General features: G+C 34.2%; 1 protein-coding gene across 1 annotated transcript in view; it reads left to right on the forward strand.

Moving 5' to 3' along the window:
* LOC118195476 (very-long-chain 3-oxoacyl-CoA reductase-B-like) overlaps positions 1 to 18,698 on the forward strand; it is a 128,877-nt gene that overhangs the window by 50,414 nt on the left and 59,765 nt on the right. The window contains exons 2-3 of the mRNA XM_085826682.1: positions 16,289 to 16,335; positions 16,441 to 16,516. Coding sequence (XP_085682808.1) covers positions 16,289 to 16,335; positions 16,441 to 16,516 — 123 coding nt within the window. The remainder of the gene's footprint in view (positions 1 to 16,288; positions 16,336 to 16,440; positions 16,517 to 18,698) is intronic.

The raw sequence follows: 18,698 nt of genomic DNA on the forward strand, positions 1-18,698 counted from the left end.
ATCAGACACTTATTACATTCAAATTTTTAGGAATCGAAACAAAACATATTTACTAATCAATAGAAAACAGCTGTTTATTAAACTCATCTCCGCCGCTTATAAAACTCAACTTAGCTAAAGATTGTCGAAATGCAAATTTTTATGGTTAGTGTTGACGAAGATAGAAGTTGGTCATTCGTTGAGAAGTGAGCTGGTCTTGGAGTAAGGGTCAGAGTCAGGTCAGTAACTGATTTGCGGTCATAGGAGGCTAAATAAGGAGAAGTTTCTGATTGCTAGAGAGGTGTGTGAGCAAAACGGTCAGATAGGGGGTAGGAGACTCTTCTCAGGCCATGCAATCTAGAAGGAAAGTCAAAACATTTTTGGTAAAGTTAGAGAGGGAATTTTGAATTAGATAGGAGTTAATGTATGGGAAACGAATGAATTATGGACAGGGAGTAATACTGTTTGTTAGCTTAACAAATGGTGGAACAGGAGAGTTTATTTCATGTGTTTGAATTAATTATTATAAATACTATTAATTTTTTCAAAGATAATGAACAGGATACACATTTTGTCTGTTGTCTAAGGAAGGAACTGATCTTAGTATAATGGTAGTTTGTCTTTGGTTCTATTGCGAGTCAGCACTAGAACTGGGGGGGGGCAGAATTTTTTTTTTTTTAAGTTAAAAAAGAGCAGGTCCTCTAGAGCAGGGCTATGCGGCCTGCGACTTTATTTTCTGGTTTGCGCTTTTTGTTTTATTGTTTGTGATTTAAGGCACAAAAAATAAAACAAAAAACGCTTTAAATCTGTGCTTTAAATCACAAACAATAAATTAAGAGAAAATTATGAAATTAAAAAGTAACTGAACGTCATTCAAAGAAGGAAGAAATCCCTTTGAATACTCAGTTTCGAGAACTGGATGTAAAAACAAAGGGTCGACGAGCATTCTACTTGAAATGACAATAAAAAACAAATATCGCCAATTCGTCATTAAGTGCGCCAGGATGGCAAACTGAAAAGTAATTCTTCAAGGTATCCGTACGAAAAATGGGTTGGGGCTCGTTTCTACAGCAACACGCAAGTGCAGGCAGTTTGACGAGAGCGATGCTTCTGGTAGACAGACTGTAAGTTAATAATTATTTGTAGTCATTTTGTTATATTAATTCTAAAGCCTTTTTAAGTGAAATACTCGGTGAAATATGTCTTGACAGATAAGAAAAAATAATGAACGAGTATCGAGTTTATAATTACCGTTGGAAATCAGACTATTTAATCACAAATGATAATAATAAACTTCAGTACATAGTACATATGCAAGTACTATCGATTCCTAAAGAATATAATGTGAAACGGCATTACGCTACGTTACACGAGAAAACATTTCAGCAATATACAGGGGAGTCAAGAAAAGCTATCATTACGGAATATAAGAAAAAACTAAAACGACAAACAAATTTTTTAAAAAAATCTAACACTGATAACAAGTGCAGTATTGCCGCTTCCTACGAAGTAACGCTGGAAATTGTCAAAGTGAAGAAACCTTTTAGTGAGAGTGCTTATTAAAAATTGTGCAATCAAAATGGCAAAACAATTCAAATTGGAAACGGTCTCAGTGTCGCATCAAACAACTGCAAGACGGATGGACCATATTAATCAATACACACTGTTCAACATTGAAAATGCAACACCAAGAAGTAGTGATCAGAAATTTATGCAAATTTTAGAGTAGAAGCGCGTCACTGAGTTATACGAATGATGTGAAATGCACATCTTTCCGACGCACGTGAAGTAAGATATAAAGAAGGAACGTGCAAAATGGGAAGTATTCGTGTCGTTATTTTTGCCAGACAAATTATCGAAGAAAATTGATTTTTGTTCCGGAGGATACGTGTAATAGGAGAGAATGCCAGGCTGCCGTCAACGAAGGCACTTCCAGCAGATGGACGATTTTACGAGGGGTGTGGTGATGGGACTGAGAAGGGCGGGTTGGTCATTACATCAAATCGCAGCTGATACCCACATGGATGCGAGCACGGTGCATCGGCTATGGCAAACATGGTTGGAACAAGAAAATGTGGAAAAAAAGAGGGATGCAAGTGCAGCCAGAGTGACGTCAGCACGCGTGGATCGACACATCCGCCGACAAGCTGTGGCGGTCCCGCAAGTCACTTGTACCGAGATTTTGCAGCATATGCAAGATACCCTGGATGTTCCCGTGTCGACCAGAACCATTTCCCGTCAATTGGTTGAACATGGCCTGCACTCATGGCGTCCGTTAAGAAGACTGCCATTGACCCCACAGCATAGACGCCAACTTTTAGAATGTTGCCGGACTGGAGCGATGTGGATGACAGAATGGCGAAACGTCGTGTTCTCAGATGAGTCACGCTTCTGTTTATCCAGTGACAGTCGCCGGATACTTGTGTGGCATCGACGTGGAGACAGATCTTATCCGGCAGTAACTGGGGAATGCCTCACCGCACGACAACGGGGCATAAGGGTTTGGGGCGCTATTGCCTACGATTCCAGGACATCTCAAGTTCGTATTCAGGGCACTAAGGCGGACGAGCAGTAAAGTCGCGCAACACTGGTAGTTCGGTCCGAGGTCCAACACTGGTAGTTCGAATCCCGCGAACAGGCTGGCTGCACGTGTGTTTTCGTGGTTTTCCCCATGTGTAACGTGTATACGAGCGAGTTTCCCCTAGAAAGCCCTCCACGAAGGCATCTCTCCCCTTAGGCCGATAGCCCTCGAGGCTTTGCCGTAATTAAATAGCCTAACCTAACCATGACAGCCCAACAATACTTGGATAATGTACAGCAGCCGGTGGCAATCCCCTACCTTTAGGGGCTACCTAATGCAATGTTTCAGTAGGATAACGCCCGACCACACAGTGCTCGCATCTGCCAACATGCTCTGCAAGGTATACAGATACTTCCCTGGCAATCGTACTCTCCTGACCTGTCGCCAATCGAGCTTGTGTGGGATGTGATTGGACGCCGTTTGCAGACTCCGCCCCTGCCTCGTTCAGAAGACGAACTGTGGAAAATTGTTGAAAGGGAATGAAGAGCCATCCCTCAGGACACCATATCCGCACTCTTATTGACTCTATGCCTAGACGTATTTCTTCATGCATCGCTGTCCGCGGTGGTCCTACATCCTACTGTGCCGACGCCGTTCTCGCTCTGTATTCTGGCCATCATTTTGAAATGAAGATCACTTATTGCTGCTTGCTGTCTTAATGCTTGATCTTACTCCTGTCCATAGTACAACCAAGGGTACGCATATTTTTGAAGCTGTTAATAAGTTGGTATCAGACTACGGGGAATTTGATAACAATGTTCATGTATTGTATTGTCGCTGATTGAGCCAGAACTATGATAGGAACTGAAATTGAATTTACAGGACTCTTGAAACAAAACAACATCAACGGTCCTGTGATGCACTGTATTGGTTCACCAAGAGGTCCTATGCGGAAGATCTTCAAATTAATGTCATAAAAGTGGTTATTAAAATAACTAATATCATTAGAGGGGGGAATCGTACTGTGGCTGACAGAAAGTTTCGTGATTTTTTTAGCTGCGAAGTAGGTGCTACATAAGGGTACTTCTAACTTCATAGTGATATTCGTTGGTTAATCGCCGGAAATTGTTTGCAACGATTCTTTGCTCTACGCAAGGATATTCGTATTTTCTTTAAAGAGGAAGTGAAATGTCCGACACTACAGAACTGGAAAATCAAATCGTAGATGCACAATTTTTAGAAGACTTTGCATTTTTAACCAACGGAAAGTCTGCTAAAAATTGTAAGAATTGAATTTGAAGTCACAAGGAAAACAGCAGAATATTGACAGAATATTTTTTTCACATGAATGATTTTGTTAACTTTACTCGTACTTGTCAAAAAGAAAATAAGCTGAGTTAAGCTCAATTTTACACTGAGAATAATCGCTTTATTCGAGAATACGTAAAGTTTTATTCTCACAGTTAAAAATTAATAAGAACTCGATTAACCGATAAGCATCTACAATCCGTCATGAAGGTAATTTCTAGTAATTTCTTTCTAAGGCTACACACTATCAAAATCAAAACGCCGTCAAGTGTCAAGCTGCAGTAAGAAATAAAGAAGTTTATAATTGTTTATATAAAAACATACGTATTCTTATTTATGCATAGAAGAAAAATTTAATAACTAAGAGAAACAGATTAAGTTGTCACTATTTATTCTCAAGTTTTATTGCATGTAGAAAATTTTCTCTGAAAGTTTATAAAGTTTTCATAATTTATTTCATTTTTAGTTTAAATTAAAGTAAGTTATTTAATAAGTAATTAAACATGTTAAAGTTATTTGAAAGAAATATCAATCTAAAAATGTATTATTTTTTTTTTTTTTTTAAATCAATAATAGGCCCTCTGCCGACTTCGGCTTGCCCACTACTAAGGAATCTGGAATCGTCCGTTTCACTTCCTGGTTACTACTACTAAGAAGAGTATTTGCCAGTAATTCTTTTGCCCGTAGGCAATCACGTTAACTTTTTAATTTAGCTAAAAGGTGCATGAGCAACGCGTCCTGAGGACGAAAAAGTTTTTGAGGTGGTAAAGCCATGAGATCGAGTTCGAAAATCTTCTCCAACGGTAGACAACTGACAATGGTGGACGTTGATTTGTCGAGTCCAGTCACGTTAGAGGTCGCTCTCCCAAGAACTGACCCCGATAGCTGCTGCTTGAGAACAGGAACCCCTTGAGAGAGAAAATGAGAAAGTATTGGAAAATTAGATAATTCATCAGTAAAATTTTTGAATAATCTTCTTCTTTTGCAACTTTCATTAAATACATCGCAGCTCTGAATCCTATAGATAATTTTTCTGCCGTTGTTTTTGCTTTCCTGATTTTTTCTAGGTGATCGATCATGTTACTTAGGAAATCTTTATATTCGTATCTTTTAACCAAGACATGGCTTCATTTACTTCTTCCGGGATGGTAGTTATTTTCTTTTGGACTTTTTCACTGAATAGCGGTTTGGGTACTCTTCTTTTTTCTTCGTTATCTGCGTTCGGTAGCTGCGGAAAATCTCTCTTCATTTTCACAAACTCTTTTGGCTTTGGCTGGGTTGGTTTCTTTTCAATCTTTTTTTTTTTTTTTTTTGTGTGTGTGTGTTTGTGTGTGTGTGTGTGTGTGTGTGTATTCAGCACATCCTTGGTAACTGCAAACATGATTTTCTTTGCAGAATATACATGCAGCCTCTTCTTCCTTCTTTAGTGGCCAAACGTTGTCATCTTTCTTTATTTGTGCATAGATGTTGGGAGTGTCCTCACTTCTGACAACTGAAACACTGTATTGGTCTTTTCCGCAGATTAAACTTCTCTGTCGTGACGTTAACGCTAAACATATTGTTGAGTGAGGGGATCGCATATCCATTTTTGGTTTTCGTCAATTCCAAGAGCCATATAGGTAGTTTTTCAAAAAAAAAAAAAAATTTTTTTTCTCCTGTTTTTGCAAAACTGTTTGACTTTCTGGTACTGCCGTCCGCAAAAATAGCTTCTGTGATTTTGTCAAGTAGGTTCTTTTGGTTTGACTTCTGGTTCTTAGTTTTGACATTACCAAAAATCGATTTCAACTTCATTTCCCCTTCTATATCCTCTTTGCATACTTTCCTGAGTTCCTCTTCAATTTCCAGTCAATTGATATTCTCCTGCTTGAACACAATTGGCGGGGGTTGCTTGAACACAATTGAAGACGGTGGAGCCAAACCAGGCATTTCACCTGGGTTGGCTCCACTGTCTTCATCATTTTTGGGTAAGAGCAAGCTCTCAAAACGATTTTGCTGGGGGATTTTCATCGGTTCTATAATTACCTTTGCCATTTTATTTAGTGATATCCAGGGTCCATCTTTCTGGTTATCCTCTTCAGTTTTACTTATCTTCGCTTGTTGCGTTTCAAGTTTCGTGTGGTTGGCGTCCTCTTCTGACCACTTTTCTTTTAGCTTATTCATCAGTGCTTCCACTCCATCCTTATTGATTATGGTCATCAAGTAATCGATTTCATTTTCCTTTTCCAGTTATTTTTTCTCAGCTTAAATCCAACATCGGTTTAATTTTCTTTTTATTTTTCCTCTTTGGCGACTTCAGGAAATCATCTTTCCGTAACGGGAATTGCAAAGACTTCGTTGATCGATATCAACATTCAGAATTCAAGTCATTTTCATCAGTAAAATCGTTTGGTATCCTAAATAAGGACATTTTCTTATAGAGGGTACCTAAAACAGCACGCTAAAAATAATCTTAAGAGAAAGCAATCAGAACTACAATATATCTTTTACTAGCAACACCGCTGTCCGCCTACGTGATCGAATAGGTGGGCCACCTTTGCCTCCTATGAAGGGACGGACAGTTACAACAATGCCTTCTACGAGATTTGAACCAAGACCTCCTAAAACACATTCTGTTAGAAGGTGTTGTTCGAACCCCGGCCCTTTGGTATCGCATCCAGTTGCCCTAACCGCTATACCGTCTGGGCGACAGAATCTATTATTTAGCTGTCGGTATATTTAAATTACTAAGTGTAACCAACAGAATTACAGAATTACAACAGTCTTACAGGTGCCATAGATTTCAGAAAAAAAATTAGTATAACTTTGAATTTTTTCCTTTGCGATATATTATTACTATTTTTTATGTATGTTTGGATTAACATTTAGCAAGAGAAATTTAAAATTAATTTTAAATATGTGTTTTATTAATAAAATGTTTCATTTTGTTAAAAAACAATTTTTGATACATCCGTTGTTTTTAAAATTTTGCATTCGGCCCGCATGCAGTTTGAGTTTGAGACCAGTGTTCTAGAGGTATTGTAAATGAGCGAGTATTTCTTCCCAAATATCAGCTTTATAGGAGGTGGAAGTACAAACTCTGCATCCCTTCTTATAAGATTTCAACACTCATAATCTTCCTTTTACGCACACTGTGTTCGCAGAGAGTTCTAAAAAAGTTCATGAAATGGTTTCTGGCATTGTCATGCATTAGCAGTCTTTAAATGGAATGGAAATAATAACTGTAGGCTGAATAAAAAGCAAATCTTTGGTCGTGCCTGTAATCATGAAGTAATATCGATTTAAAGACAGTGTAAACTTTATGATGGTTAAAAATGTATTTTGAAATTGATTGAATCACTGAATGAAACATTTTTTCTTCATTTGTCATCTGCTTAGCTTGTAATTTTTCGAAAATTCCTGAGCAAAAAAGTTTAAGCATATCTTTCACGATTAAACCTTTTTGCTCAGGAATTTTCGAGCAAAAAGGCGATAAATTTTTAAAAGATCTTGATCTTCTTGGTAAATGTATCCAAAGAAGAACTGCATTTAAACTGGTATTTTCCTAAACAGAATTTTTGCAATTTATTTAAGCAAAGAATTATAATTTATGAAGAACTAATAAAAAATGCAGATGTCTCAAGAAAATGAACGGAAAATTGAAAGATTTTGAAGGTGCTTTTGTAGAATAATTTTAAGTTATGAAACTTAAATTGTTAAAAATTAACTTAAATTGAATATTGTTATTTTTCTAGAGGTCTTTTCATTATAAAAGCTGTGAAAATCACTAAAATGTTAGGAAATAATTTTGTATGAACTGAGGTATGTCTGTCAAGCTGGAAGTTCATTGGAAACTGCAGTAGTGAGAAGAAAGAGGCAGATCATCATGCGGCTGATAAGTAGATAAACGACGTTATATACCTGGGCTGTTAAATGAATACAAGCCATACGCAACTTATAATACAAACAAAACTGGATTCTGTTTCCGGAAGTTAACAGAATGCTATTCAGTATTTAAAAGCGAAACAGCAGATGGTCTAATAAACTGTGGATTAATAACATGCAACGCAGAGCCCAAAATTAAGAATCTGCACTGGTAATTGACAAAGCAGAAAACCTCGATGTTTGAGAGAAGTCAAACAGCTACACTTTTACAAACAGCTCTAACACAGCAGCGAGAAATAAAAGGTAATAAGTGGTATTTTTACTGATTCGCTTTTGAAATGAGATAGCAAACTGAAAAATGGAAAACAGCTTTATTAATTAAGATCACTGTGCAGTGTATCACCTCTGTCTCAATCTAAAAAAAATTGTGTCTCTTCCTGCAAAAACAATTTCTAACATTCAACCTTTAGGCCAAGGTATTATGAAAGCTTTCTAATGCCACTGCGAAAATGATGTTCAGAAAATGATAAACCAAACTGAATCTTGCGTAAATGCAAGCGTTTCGAAAGAGAGAAAACTAAAACGCTATCTCTGCTATAGGCTATGCATATTATAGTTAATGCAGGGGTATAATCTTTCAAATGCAATTGAAATCCGTTTTCAGAAACGTGACTTTAATATACGTTTAGAAGAAGCCTCGGAAGTGTCGCGAGCTATAGCTGATGTTTTAGATATCAACGAGGAAAGTCCTGAAGATTCATTTTAGATTGTGTATCAACCGAGGACAATATTGAGACAATATGTGTAAAAACTTGACGATGATATTATGGAAAGTGTTAAAAAGAACTGAAACTCATAGTGAAAATGATCCAAAAGAAATTGATCACAGGGCAGCATCAATCGAATCCAGAAAAGCAATGCAAATCCTAAGAAAAATCAAAATCATCTCTGATATCTGATCCCAAAAAATTATCTCTTTTTATGAAGCACAGTATACAACTGAAATACAGTTAACAAACTGTACAAAACAAACAAGGATAGTATTTGTTTCGAATAATACATCAACAGCTCTTTGTAAAATTTCATCAAGTATATTATTATAAAATAAATTTCAAAATTACGTAAGTAGCTTAATTTTAATATTTTGATTCAAAGGATTAAATATTCTCATTCACCCTTACTCATTTACATCCTGCGAGGGGCGTAAAAGAATTCAGGAAACGCTCGCAAAATAAACTAACTATTAATAAAAATAAATAGAATCCTATAATCTTCCAAATTAGAGAGGAAGGTAAAGCAATAAACAAAATGAATCAATTCGCTGTATACTTTCCTGAAAAATGAAGAATCCCAGCAAGTTCTTAAAAATATTGAATGATTCACGTTCACACAAGGTTTTAATAAGCTTTTCATATATGAATACTTACATAATATATCGTATGATAATTTGCTCACATAGAATATTGCCTAGAAGCTTATCAAAAAATCTTTTCCTAAACACTCTTAAAGTATTTTTTTAATACACATTTATATTAGAGATGTTTTATGTGTGCTTAATGCTTATGTTTAATCAGAGCTATGCCAAGTGTTGGCCGAATAAGATACTAACTTTAGGTAAGAAATGAAAAGAGGACCAAATTTAATTTACAATAAATTAACGATTAATGAAAAGAAGGGTAAACTGAAGTGGTCATATGCGACGCAGTTTCCAAATTTTCATTAGATTAAAATATTTAAGCATGATTTTGCTTCATCATCAAGCATAAGAAATCAAGAATCATGAGATCCAATCAAGACTCTGAAGAACCCAGATCTGCGACTATTGTTGGAGCGCTGACAGCTGGGCATTCGATGAACTAGTACTTCCTATAATCTACGTACCTTAAACATATCCTTGCTGAACCAGATGGAATAAAAAAACTCCATCCATTTGCAAACCGGGGTAATCAGTTTCGCTGAGCTGTGTCGGTTTATTTAATGTTTTGTTTTTTAAATACTACATGGAACCCAAGCAATACATATATACATACATAATATAGATACACAGATAAAAAGTAGGCCAGACATGTTTCCGGGAAGTAATAAAGGCAAGACCGCTAGTATTTACATTAAGCGGAATCAAATTTTACCTCGTGAAAAACACCTTTTAAGATGATTTATAATTAAATACTAGGAACCCTTTTAAGCAAACATAGAGTTAAAATAAAGTGAAGTATAGACGATTACGACCTGTAAAGATAAGATCAGACAGATGACAATAGAGGGATTCCAAACTTCACTGATAAGGTCAGACTGACCCTGTCAGTGACGCTTGAGTCCGTCTATTTTCTTCCCACTCTAGGAGGGGTTATTCAGATGAGAAGCGATTTGGAGGTAACAATAACTTCCTACTTCCATGTTAGAAACATAACTATAGCTTCCAGAGGCCTTGTTTCTATAGCAGTGCCTCTTAGGAAATGAGGAAGCATAATAGTTATTTTCTAAAACCGCACGCAAAAAAATAATCTTGGACCATCCTAGATCAATGAAATAATTCAAAACATCCAGAAAACCGGGAGTTTAGGTTCACTGAACGCGATAGCGGACATTTGGCATCTTCTATGTAGTATTTATTAGAACTCCATGTAGTATTTTTTATGATCTACTAATTTCTATGTGGTATCTATTAGAACATTGGCAGATAATGAAATGATAAAAAGATCTTGCATTATTTATTCTAAAACCAAAAATATAATTTTGGTACTTCCTGCAAGATTTACCAGAAATAGGACTCATTAATTGGAAAAAAGCTTCAGAAAGATAAATTGAGCACAAAATATCTGGAATCCACAGAGAGTACATGACTAACTGGAAAATTCAAATACAACAAGTGAAATCGCACCAAGACATAGATCACGACAATGAGGGACTAATTCACACAGAGAAAGAAAAACTGAGAGAGATCATGCACAGAGTAATTGATGCTTTATTGTATCTTTCAACAAAGTGTCTTTCTTTCTGTGTGTCTGTTTAAACCACTAGCAGCCTAATTACAAAGTGTCCTCAGTGTAGTCAACGAATTTTTTAAAATTTAATATCTCTGCTTGTCAAACATAATACAGCTCTTCAGTACCAATTAGACCTAAAACAGGGACAGGTATCATATTTATCAAAGACAGTTCAAAGTGTAATTGTTGACCTAATGCCGAAAACAGTTCAAAAGGTATTTTAAATGCTATCAAAGAAGCCTGGTACTACACTGTGGAGTTCCAACCCTTTATCTAACAGCTATGTATAGTACAGTGTAGTAACCTCGTGAACAGGTGGGCGAATAATCGCTTTAGTTCAGAAACAGAGAAGTAAAAATCAAGATCCTATGGAATACTGGACAGAAACGTCTAAAACAATAGCCAAAAAATCAAAGTTGATCCTATTCTGACAAATAGACGAATTCTAAAGCGAAAAAGTAATTTGATGAATTGCACGAGGACGAGTCACAAACACCTCAACCTGTTCAACTATTTTCTAAGGCAGTAAGATTGTATTTGATCGAATTTTATCAGAAGTTAAAATGAGGGTTAATAGCATTACTACACTAAATTCAAATTTTGCATTTCTCAATAGTCATGAAATATTGAATATGTCAACTGAAGAACTGCAAAAGAATGGAGCCAGATTTTTCTCCAAAATACGAAATTTTTAAAGAAGCCCCACTTTTATTCGGTGGCATACAGAAGGCTAGCTCTTTGTATCTCTTGCAACAGATCTACACCTATGATTTCCAGGATGCCTTATATAATATTTATAATTCGACCTGGCTTGGGTTCAAACCCAGTCGAACGGACTGGATACACGGTTTGTTTTCGTGGTTCCGCCCCATGTGTAGCATCAATATGAGATATTTCCCTTCAAAAGTCCTCCTCGAAGGCATCTTTCCTCTTAAGCAGATAGCCCTTGTGAGTTGCCATAAATAATCTAACCTAACCTAACCTAAATACAATGTATACGGATAAGTAAGAAACTTAGTGGATAGCCGATCCTCCTAGAGCGGGAAAACGAATGGTGGTGAGGACTGGAAGATTAGAAGCATGCGCGCCTGAATCCGAAGGTAGGGTCACTGGACAGACGCCTTCCCTAGTAGGGGTTATGCAACTTCTTAATTATATAACTTTCAGAATGTATCCTTTCCTTTATAACAAAAAATAGCATGTTTAAACAGTCAAAAGTCGTTAATCCAGACTCGTCGGGACTTCGGCGATTCGATTTTTTCTGGATTATAGATCATCAGTTTAAACCTCGTAAGATGGCATGCAGAAATTCTAAAATTAAAAATATGAAACTGTAATTTATGAAATAAAGAACAATTACGATCTAAAGGGTATCAAAATTTACCAAAAAGAAAAGCTTAATATTTATTTGTTTACTTTATTAAACATTTTATTCAATGTAAGTTGTTTAAGTTGCTTTGTTTTATGTGATAATACTTTCTCTTTAATTCTATAAACAGACATAATTTCTTGTTCAGTTACAAAGTTCCGCTGTTCCAAGTCCCGTAATTACTGTGCCGAGAATACCGACTAACTCGTCAATCGAAATTTTTTCGTTTTCACTAACCTCTCTGTCACCTTCTTCATGTCTTTATCCAATTTTTGCAGCAATTCCACTTTTTGTTTGATGGACATCGAAACATACTTTCGTTTTGTAGATCCTTTGGGAGCTCCAGAATCGGAAATTCTATTTGACATAATCGAAAGTTCAAGTTTACTTTTATAAAATTGCTCTTACAGTCTGCAAAAAGTAATAAGCCGGATCCAATTCGAAGATTAACGCGTAAACGCCTATGCGCATGTGTCAACGCAGTGCATGCGCAGAAAGTTTTTAGCTTTGAGGTCCGGATTATGTGTGTCCGAATTAACGACTTTTGACTGTACTAAGTTTCTTAGTATAAAATGGATTTTACGTTTTATCTCAAACCCTACCTAATTCTGTGTTTATTTAAAAAATTAAAATTTGTTAGAGAAAGGAGGGTGCAGTTTTAAGTTTTTGTTCCCACCACGGAAAAATCCAGGACCCAGTGATAAGTTGTGGTAGGATCTTTGCATGGTCCTGCTGGCAGAAAATGCACTTCGATTTTTCATCACAATAGGATTACGTCAGTCAAAATTGGATGCTTCTAGGTACCGTTGTTTTATCACAATGCGAGAAACATACATACATTTATGCAGATTCTTCATTATTTAATTTCTCCAAATATCATACAGGGCGATAGTATTTGGTGGCAACCATTATGCAGCCTTTTAAAGTTTTCAACGCAAAATTGCAAAACGAAAATAATAGTCCTTCAGGGACAAAGCCACTTTGGACTAAAAATTGGTAATGAGCATGAATGAACGATATCACGAAGAATGAACGATATCACGAAGAAAATACCGCTTGATACTAGACAGTTAAAAATGGCCAGTATTTTAGAAAGAAGAAAATGTAAAGAAGAAACAGTATTATACTGTCTGAAGTGAGCATGAAAATCGAGTATGTTTCACATTATAATTATCTTAAGAGTGACTTTTTTTTTAAATATAAAATTTAAAATGGTAAACATTTTAGAGGAAGAAGAATACTGAACTGATGATATCGTGTGAAACTTTATAATCAAAACAGTCTGAAAATTAATATGTACCTTAAAAATTCCCCGATTAAGTTTGCCAACTCTGGCAATTGACAGAGGTGGCCGATGTTAAACCTAAGAAAACAGTTTTTTAAAATTCAGATTATGTGTTTTTAAATAAAGACTTACAATATAATATCGTAAAATCAAGGAAAGACTGAATTGTTTAGATTTTGGAAAAGCGTGCGAAGGGGTATCTGCCTGAGAGAGAGGATGACTTTTTTGGGGAACTTTTTAAGGTAAACCATGAAATTTGTCATGCAATCTGACGATTCGCTGAAATATGAATTACCAGTATTCAGCGATTTTACCACATTGGCCTCCGGTGATCAAATAAAAAAAGGATTAGAAGTTTAAATTAAACCGCAAGATATATGAATTATTTTTATTATTTTAATGTTTTAAAATTTTGTATGCTGAAATTAAAAGATTTGTGTTAGTGAAAATACGTAAGATATTCTGGTTATTTCACTGAAATTATTATGCACATTAATGAATGTTTCTCAAGTATTGCATTATAGTTTTTACTTTCTTGTACGAAGTAAAGGAAGTATTGTAATCACAAAAAATTTTGCGTGCAATATTTGAACGAAAATATCTATCTTGATTGCTATCGAATGCAATTTAACGATGTTTTTGCATGACATCTGTACATAAGGACAGAATAAAGGACTCTTTTTCCCCCCCCCCTTATTTAAAATGGATTCAGAAGAGATTTTTTCATGGTGTGTGTACGTACGTATATATTTATGTATGTATATCGTATAACTCAAAAATGAATAGCCTCAGAACATTGACATTTTGTACCTGGGTCTGCCATAACATGTAGATGTGCACCTCCCTTTTTTGTTGCATTAGGCAGCACCAAAAGTATATAAATATATATCCACTCTGTTATTCGGCTCAGTCAGTTCAGTTTTTTTTTTTTTTTTTTCTTATATGTTTTTAAATTGTGCATTTTTTGGCTTTAAAAATGATTGAATTATATTGTTCTTATCTTCCGGTTAAGGTTTTTATGCCTTTAGCAAATCTGCAAGCAATATTTGTACAATTATCAACAATTTAAAAGCTGTTTAAGTGCGGTTAGGCCTAATTTTTAAATAATGGCAGACATATTTATTTACATTTGAAACAGCAGAATAGTAGATTTGTTGCCAATCTAGTGAAACTAAGTTTTGTAACAAAAGTAATGTCTTCGTTTATTATTGCGAATTAAATTATGCATAATCCATTCTGAAATTATCATTTATTTAAGTTATTAAATTGTCTCATATATTGACTCGGCATAGCATCCACAACAAATTAAGTCAGTCAATTAAGTCATCCTCAGTGTCTTATTGCCGAGTGAGACAAAAAGCAAACTTCAGTTTTGTGCACCAAAAAATCTGTCTTCTTGCCCACTGGCCGAATTGCTTAATTTTGCGTAGAAACTGTAATTTTAATTGTAAAAAAATTTTTTTAACTGTGTTTGGTGTTTTATGTTTTTCTATATCTTTCAATTTTTAATATAGCTATTTTGAGTTTTCATGTCATGAATTTTATGTATTTTTAATGTATTTTTGCCTTGTCGCGAATTAAGAACTTAATTAATTGAATGACGAAAGTCCTTTAATGAAATTCGAGGAAATACGTGTTTCATATTAGCAGTAAATACTGTTGCCAGACTATTTCGGGTAGAGGAGAATGTTTACGAGTAGCGCATGCTCACTAGGTAAGCAGCGCTGAATCGTCTGTGAAAAACTGTTTCTTTTTTATTTGTTTAATTTCTTTTATACATGGTTTTAGATTTATTTTAGTATTTGAATTGAACATGTGGCAACGATTCGATAATTCTTGATATGATATAATTTTTTTTCATTCTGAGTTATAAAATGAATGAGATGTAACACTGTTAAATGAACCTAGTGCCAGAGTATCACTATGGTAAATAAATAGAGTGAATTTTAAAAAACATATTTATTCTGTTGGGGTTTATCCGCTATCAATGAAGTAGACTTAATTCTATTCAATAAGTTTAAATGAAATGCAGGAAAAAATGTATATAATTTAATCTTCCATGTAAGGAAGTCATGTGGTGTACACATCAAATTTTTTTAATAAGTTTGTAATTTGTCTTGCTAAGGAAGGCTAAAATATTTTGAAAATTATTAATATAGAAAAATAGTGAAGAAATAACATTTCTTGTTTTTCGAAATGAAATTATTAATTATAATAAATTATGTAATATTCAAAATATGCAGAAGAAAGTGGAATTTTATAAGGGCCTTAGAAAAGAATTGTAATGGTGAAATTCTGTGGTCGGAACAAATGTGCTTAATAAGCATCTTTGTATGGGGCCTCAAAATCCTTAAACCAACCCTTTCTATTGCATCTATCAAAATAGATATAAATCCATTGATATTAAAAAAAAGATAATTAATTATTCACATTGGAATATTTTCATCATTTTCTCCCTAACAGTTTCTTTTGAATTAAAAAATTTATACAGTTTTATCAGTGATGGAAGATCATATATCCTAGTAGCTACAAAAAGTTGACACATCTTTTCTGCTTCATTTTTATCCTTTTTTCAAATTATTCTCATTAAATAAAATTTTATAATCTGAACCCATGTTTTTATTATATCATACTACATATAAGGCAAAGAAGAGTACTTGTAGATTAAAAAGTTTGGAAAATTATTATTTTTTTAAAACTTCGTTCATTATTATTGTATAATATTTCCGATACATTGTTGTCCTTTGCTCAACTGATGCATTTCAGAAGTTCTTGTTCTAATGTCTGGTTTATTAAATTTTCATTTAAAGAAAAATTAAGCAGATATTTATAAAAGTATTTTAAATATTCACTATGATTTGCGATTTGCATAATGTTTTTGTTTTTTATTGACAGCTTGCCATTTTCAAAGTTTTGTTTATGATTATGTCATATAAAATGTATTTTAAATATTAAAATTCACATACTTTCTTTTGCAGTTGTAACTGGATCTACAGATGGTATTGGAAAAGCTTATGCTGAAGCTGTAAGTATACTTTGTTTTATTTTTTAATGAATCACTTTAAATTATTTATTAATTAATTTTTTATTAATTGCCACATTTTTATATCACATATTTCTTTTATTCCAGCTTGCAGCTAAAGGCTTTGATATTGTCTTGATAAGTAGAACTCCAGAGAAATTAGAGTCTGTATCTGAAGCAATTGGTAAGTGTTTCATTTGAAAGTTCATTAGTTATCCTTTTTATAGGGAAATAGTAATACCCATTTATGCCAGTTAAGTTACACTCATTTGTACCTTTCTAAGGTGTACCTATTTTATGAATATGTTTGCAATTAAACTCAATACTGTTGAAAAACTGACTGTAATTGAAAATGTCTAGTGTAATAGAAGTGTGGAATTTGAACATCAGTTACTGCAAATATTCATTCAGTTTACATCAAATGGATTTTTTTAAAAATAAATTAGTAGTTCTGCATTTCATTTAAAGCAGATTTTACTATAACAGTATTTGTATAAAATATGTGTATTACATTCATATTGTTAAATCTGTGATACTTTGATAATGTGTGACATTATATTATCTTATCATTAAATTATTCTGAAGTTGTAAGATAAGTACAGTACAAACAAAGTCCGTAATCCGGAGTCATCGGGACAGCGATTCCAGATTTGGAATTTTTTCAGATCTTAGATTACCAGTTTAAATCTAGTAAGATGGCATGTAGAAATTTAAAAATTAAAAATATGAAATCGTGATGTGATGTATGAAATACTGAAGCAGTTATGATCTAAAGCAGGGATGTCAAACTCATAGGTACACTTGGGCCAAACAAACAAGGTTTAACTTTAGGCGGGCTGCAAAAAAAAAAAAAAAAAAAAAAAAAAAAAAAAAAAAAAAATCAATATTCATAGAAACGTAGATTTATTTCGAATAATACAATAATAAACATATATATATATATTTATATAGAAAAGAACAAGAAAAATTTAATGTTTACGTCCTGATACTTGACATCTCTTCTCTGCTATTATCTTTCCTATTTCGGGAGAAATTTTGTTTGCAGTGATAAGTTTCAATGCTGACCCAAGGTGAGCATCATTAATACGGTTTCTAATAGGAGACTTATTACCTTTCATGACTGAAAATAACTGCTCGCTCCGATAAGTGCTACCAAACATGGAAATAATTTCACATGCGAATTTTCGAGTATTTTCAAACCTGGTGGTAAATATTTGTAAAATTCAGGCACGCCCACTTCAATGAATTTTGCTTTCAAATTTGAATTGCATTGAATCTCGATCACCTCCATTTGCATATGGCTGGGTACTGAGTCAATACTTATTGAGAAAATCGAAGAAAACAAAAAAAAAATTGTCTTCGAGGGTTAAGTTCTCTGTTGTTAATAAAATTAGAACAAATATGAATATTTTAACAAAATCTAGCAGTGACATCTTCTCAATTTGAAATACAAACAAAAAAGGGGACCAACAAAATCTTATTCTAGTTTTATTTTATCCACCTATGGAACAGTGTTTACTCTTTTCTTTATCACTTTGTTTTGAAGGTAATATGGTCCAAAAGCTTTCTATCACAAACTATACACTCTTTAAAGCTTCACCCAGAAGTTCTGCAGTGTGAGTCTTTGCCTCCAGTATTGCTACTATACAGGTAACATATTTCAAGTTCCTTAGTGATCTGGAGCTTATGTTTAAAGACTTAAGCTTTTGGGGAAATAATCCCAAAGCCACAAATCCAGTTTGCAAGCCAGCCATGAAATGTTAAGATGCTATGAAATAAGGCATCCAGGAAACATTCTGCACTTACTGATATTTAGGCTGTAAAAAATCTTATAACATCTATACATACTGTTGACATATGACCTGTGTACATCTCCCAAAATAAATAAATAAATCTATGTTACTGATCATTACTGAATTGATATTCGTGATTTTCAAATACTAACAATCAAGAGAACCAACCACACAGAGGCCAATTAAAACTTGGCTGGGGTATTCTGGATACATTTCATTTCTATTCAGAATTGTTGAAAATTTGAATTGGTATAATACTTCATACTATATTTAAAGGAGGGGAAAACAGTCTGGGGTTTATGTTGGTAAATTTGGAGAGAAAAAAAATTCTGAAAAGGTTCAGATTTTAATGTTGTAAGTTTTATGTGCTTTTGCTAAGACTACTGTTGTTCAGCCTGTTCTTGTACTCAGTGCTGTTGAGTATTTTATTCTTCCATAAATAAAATAGTAATATAGTCTTAACCAGATTAGTAATATAGTTTTAACCGGATTAGTAATATAGTCTCTGGCAACACACAGAAACATGCAGATTCGCAAACCACGAATGACATGACTTGGAAAAACATTCTCCAC

The sequence above is a fragment of the Stegodyphus dumicola genome, chromosome 1, assembly GCF_044657685.1.
Source record: "Stegodyphus dumicola isolate Sdum_Otavi_A_Nest chromosome 1, ASM4465768v1".
Classification (NCBI taxonomy): domain Eukaryota; kingdom Metazoa; phylum Arthropoda; class Arachnida; order Araneae; family Eresidae; genus Stegodyphus; species Stegodyphus dumicola.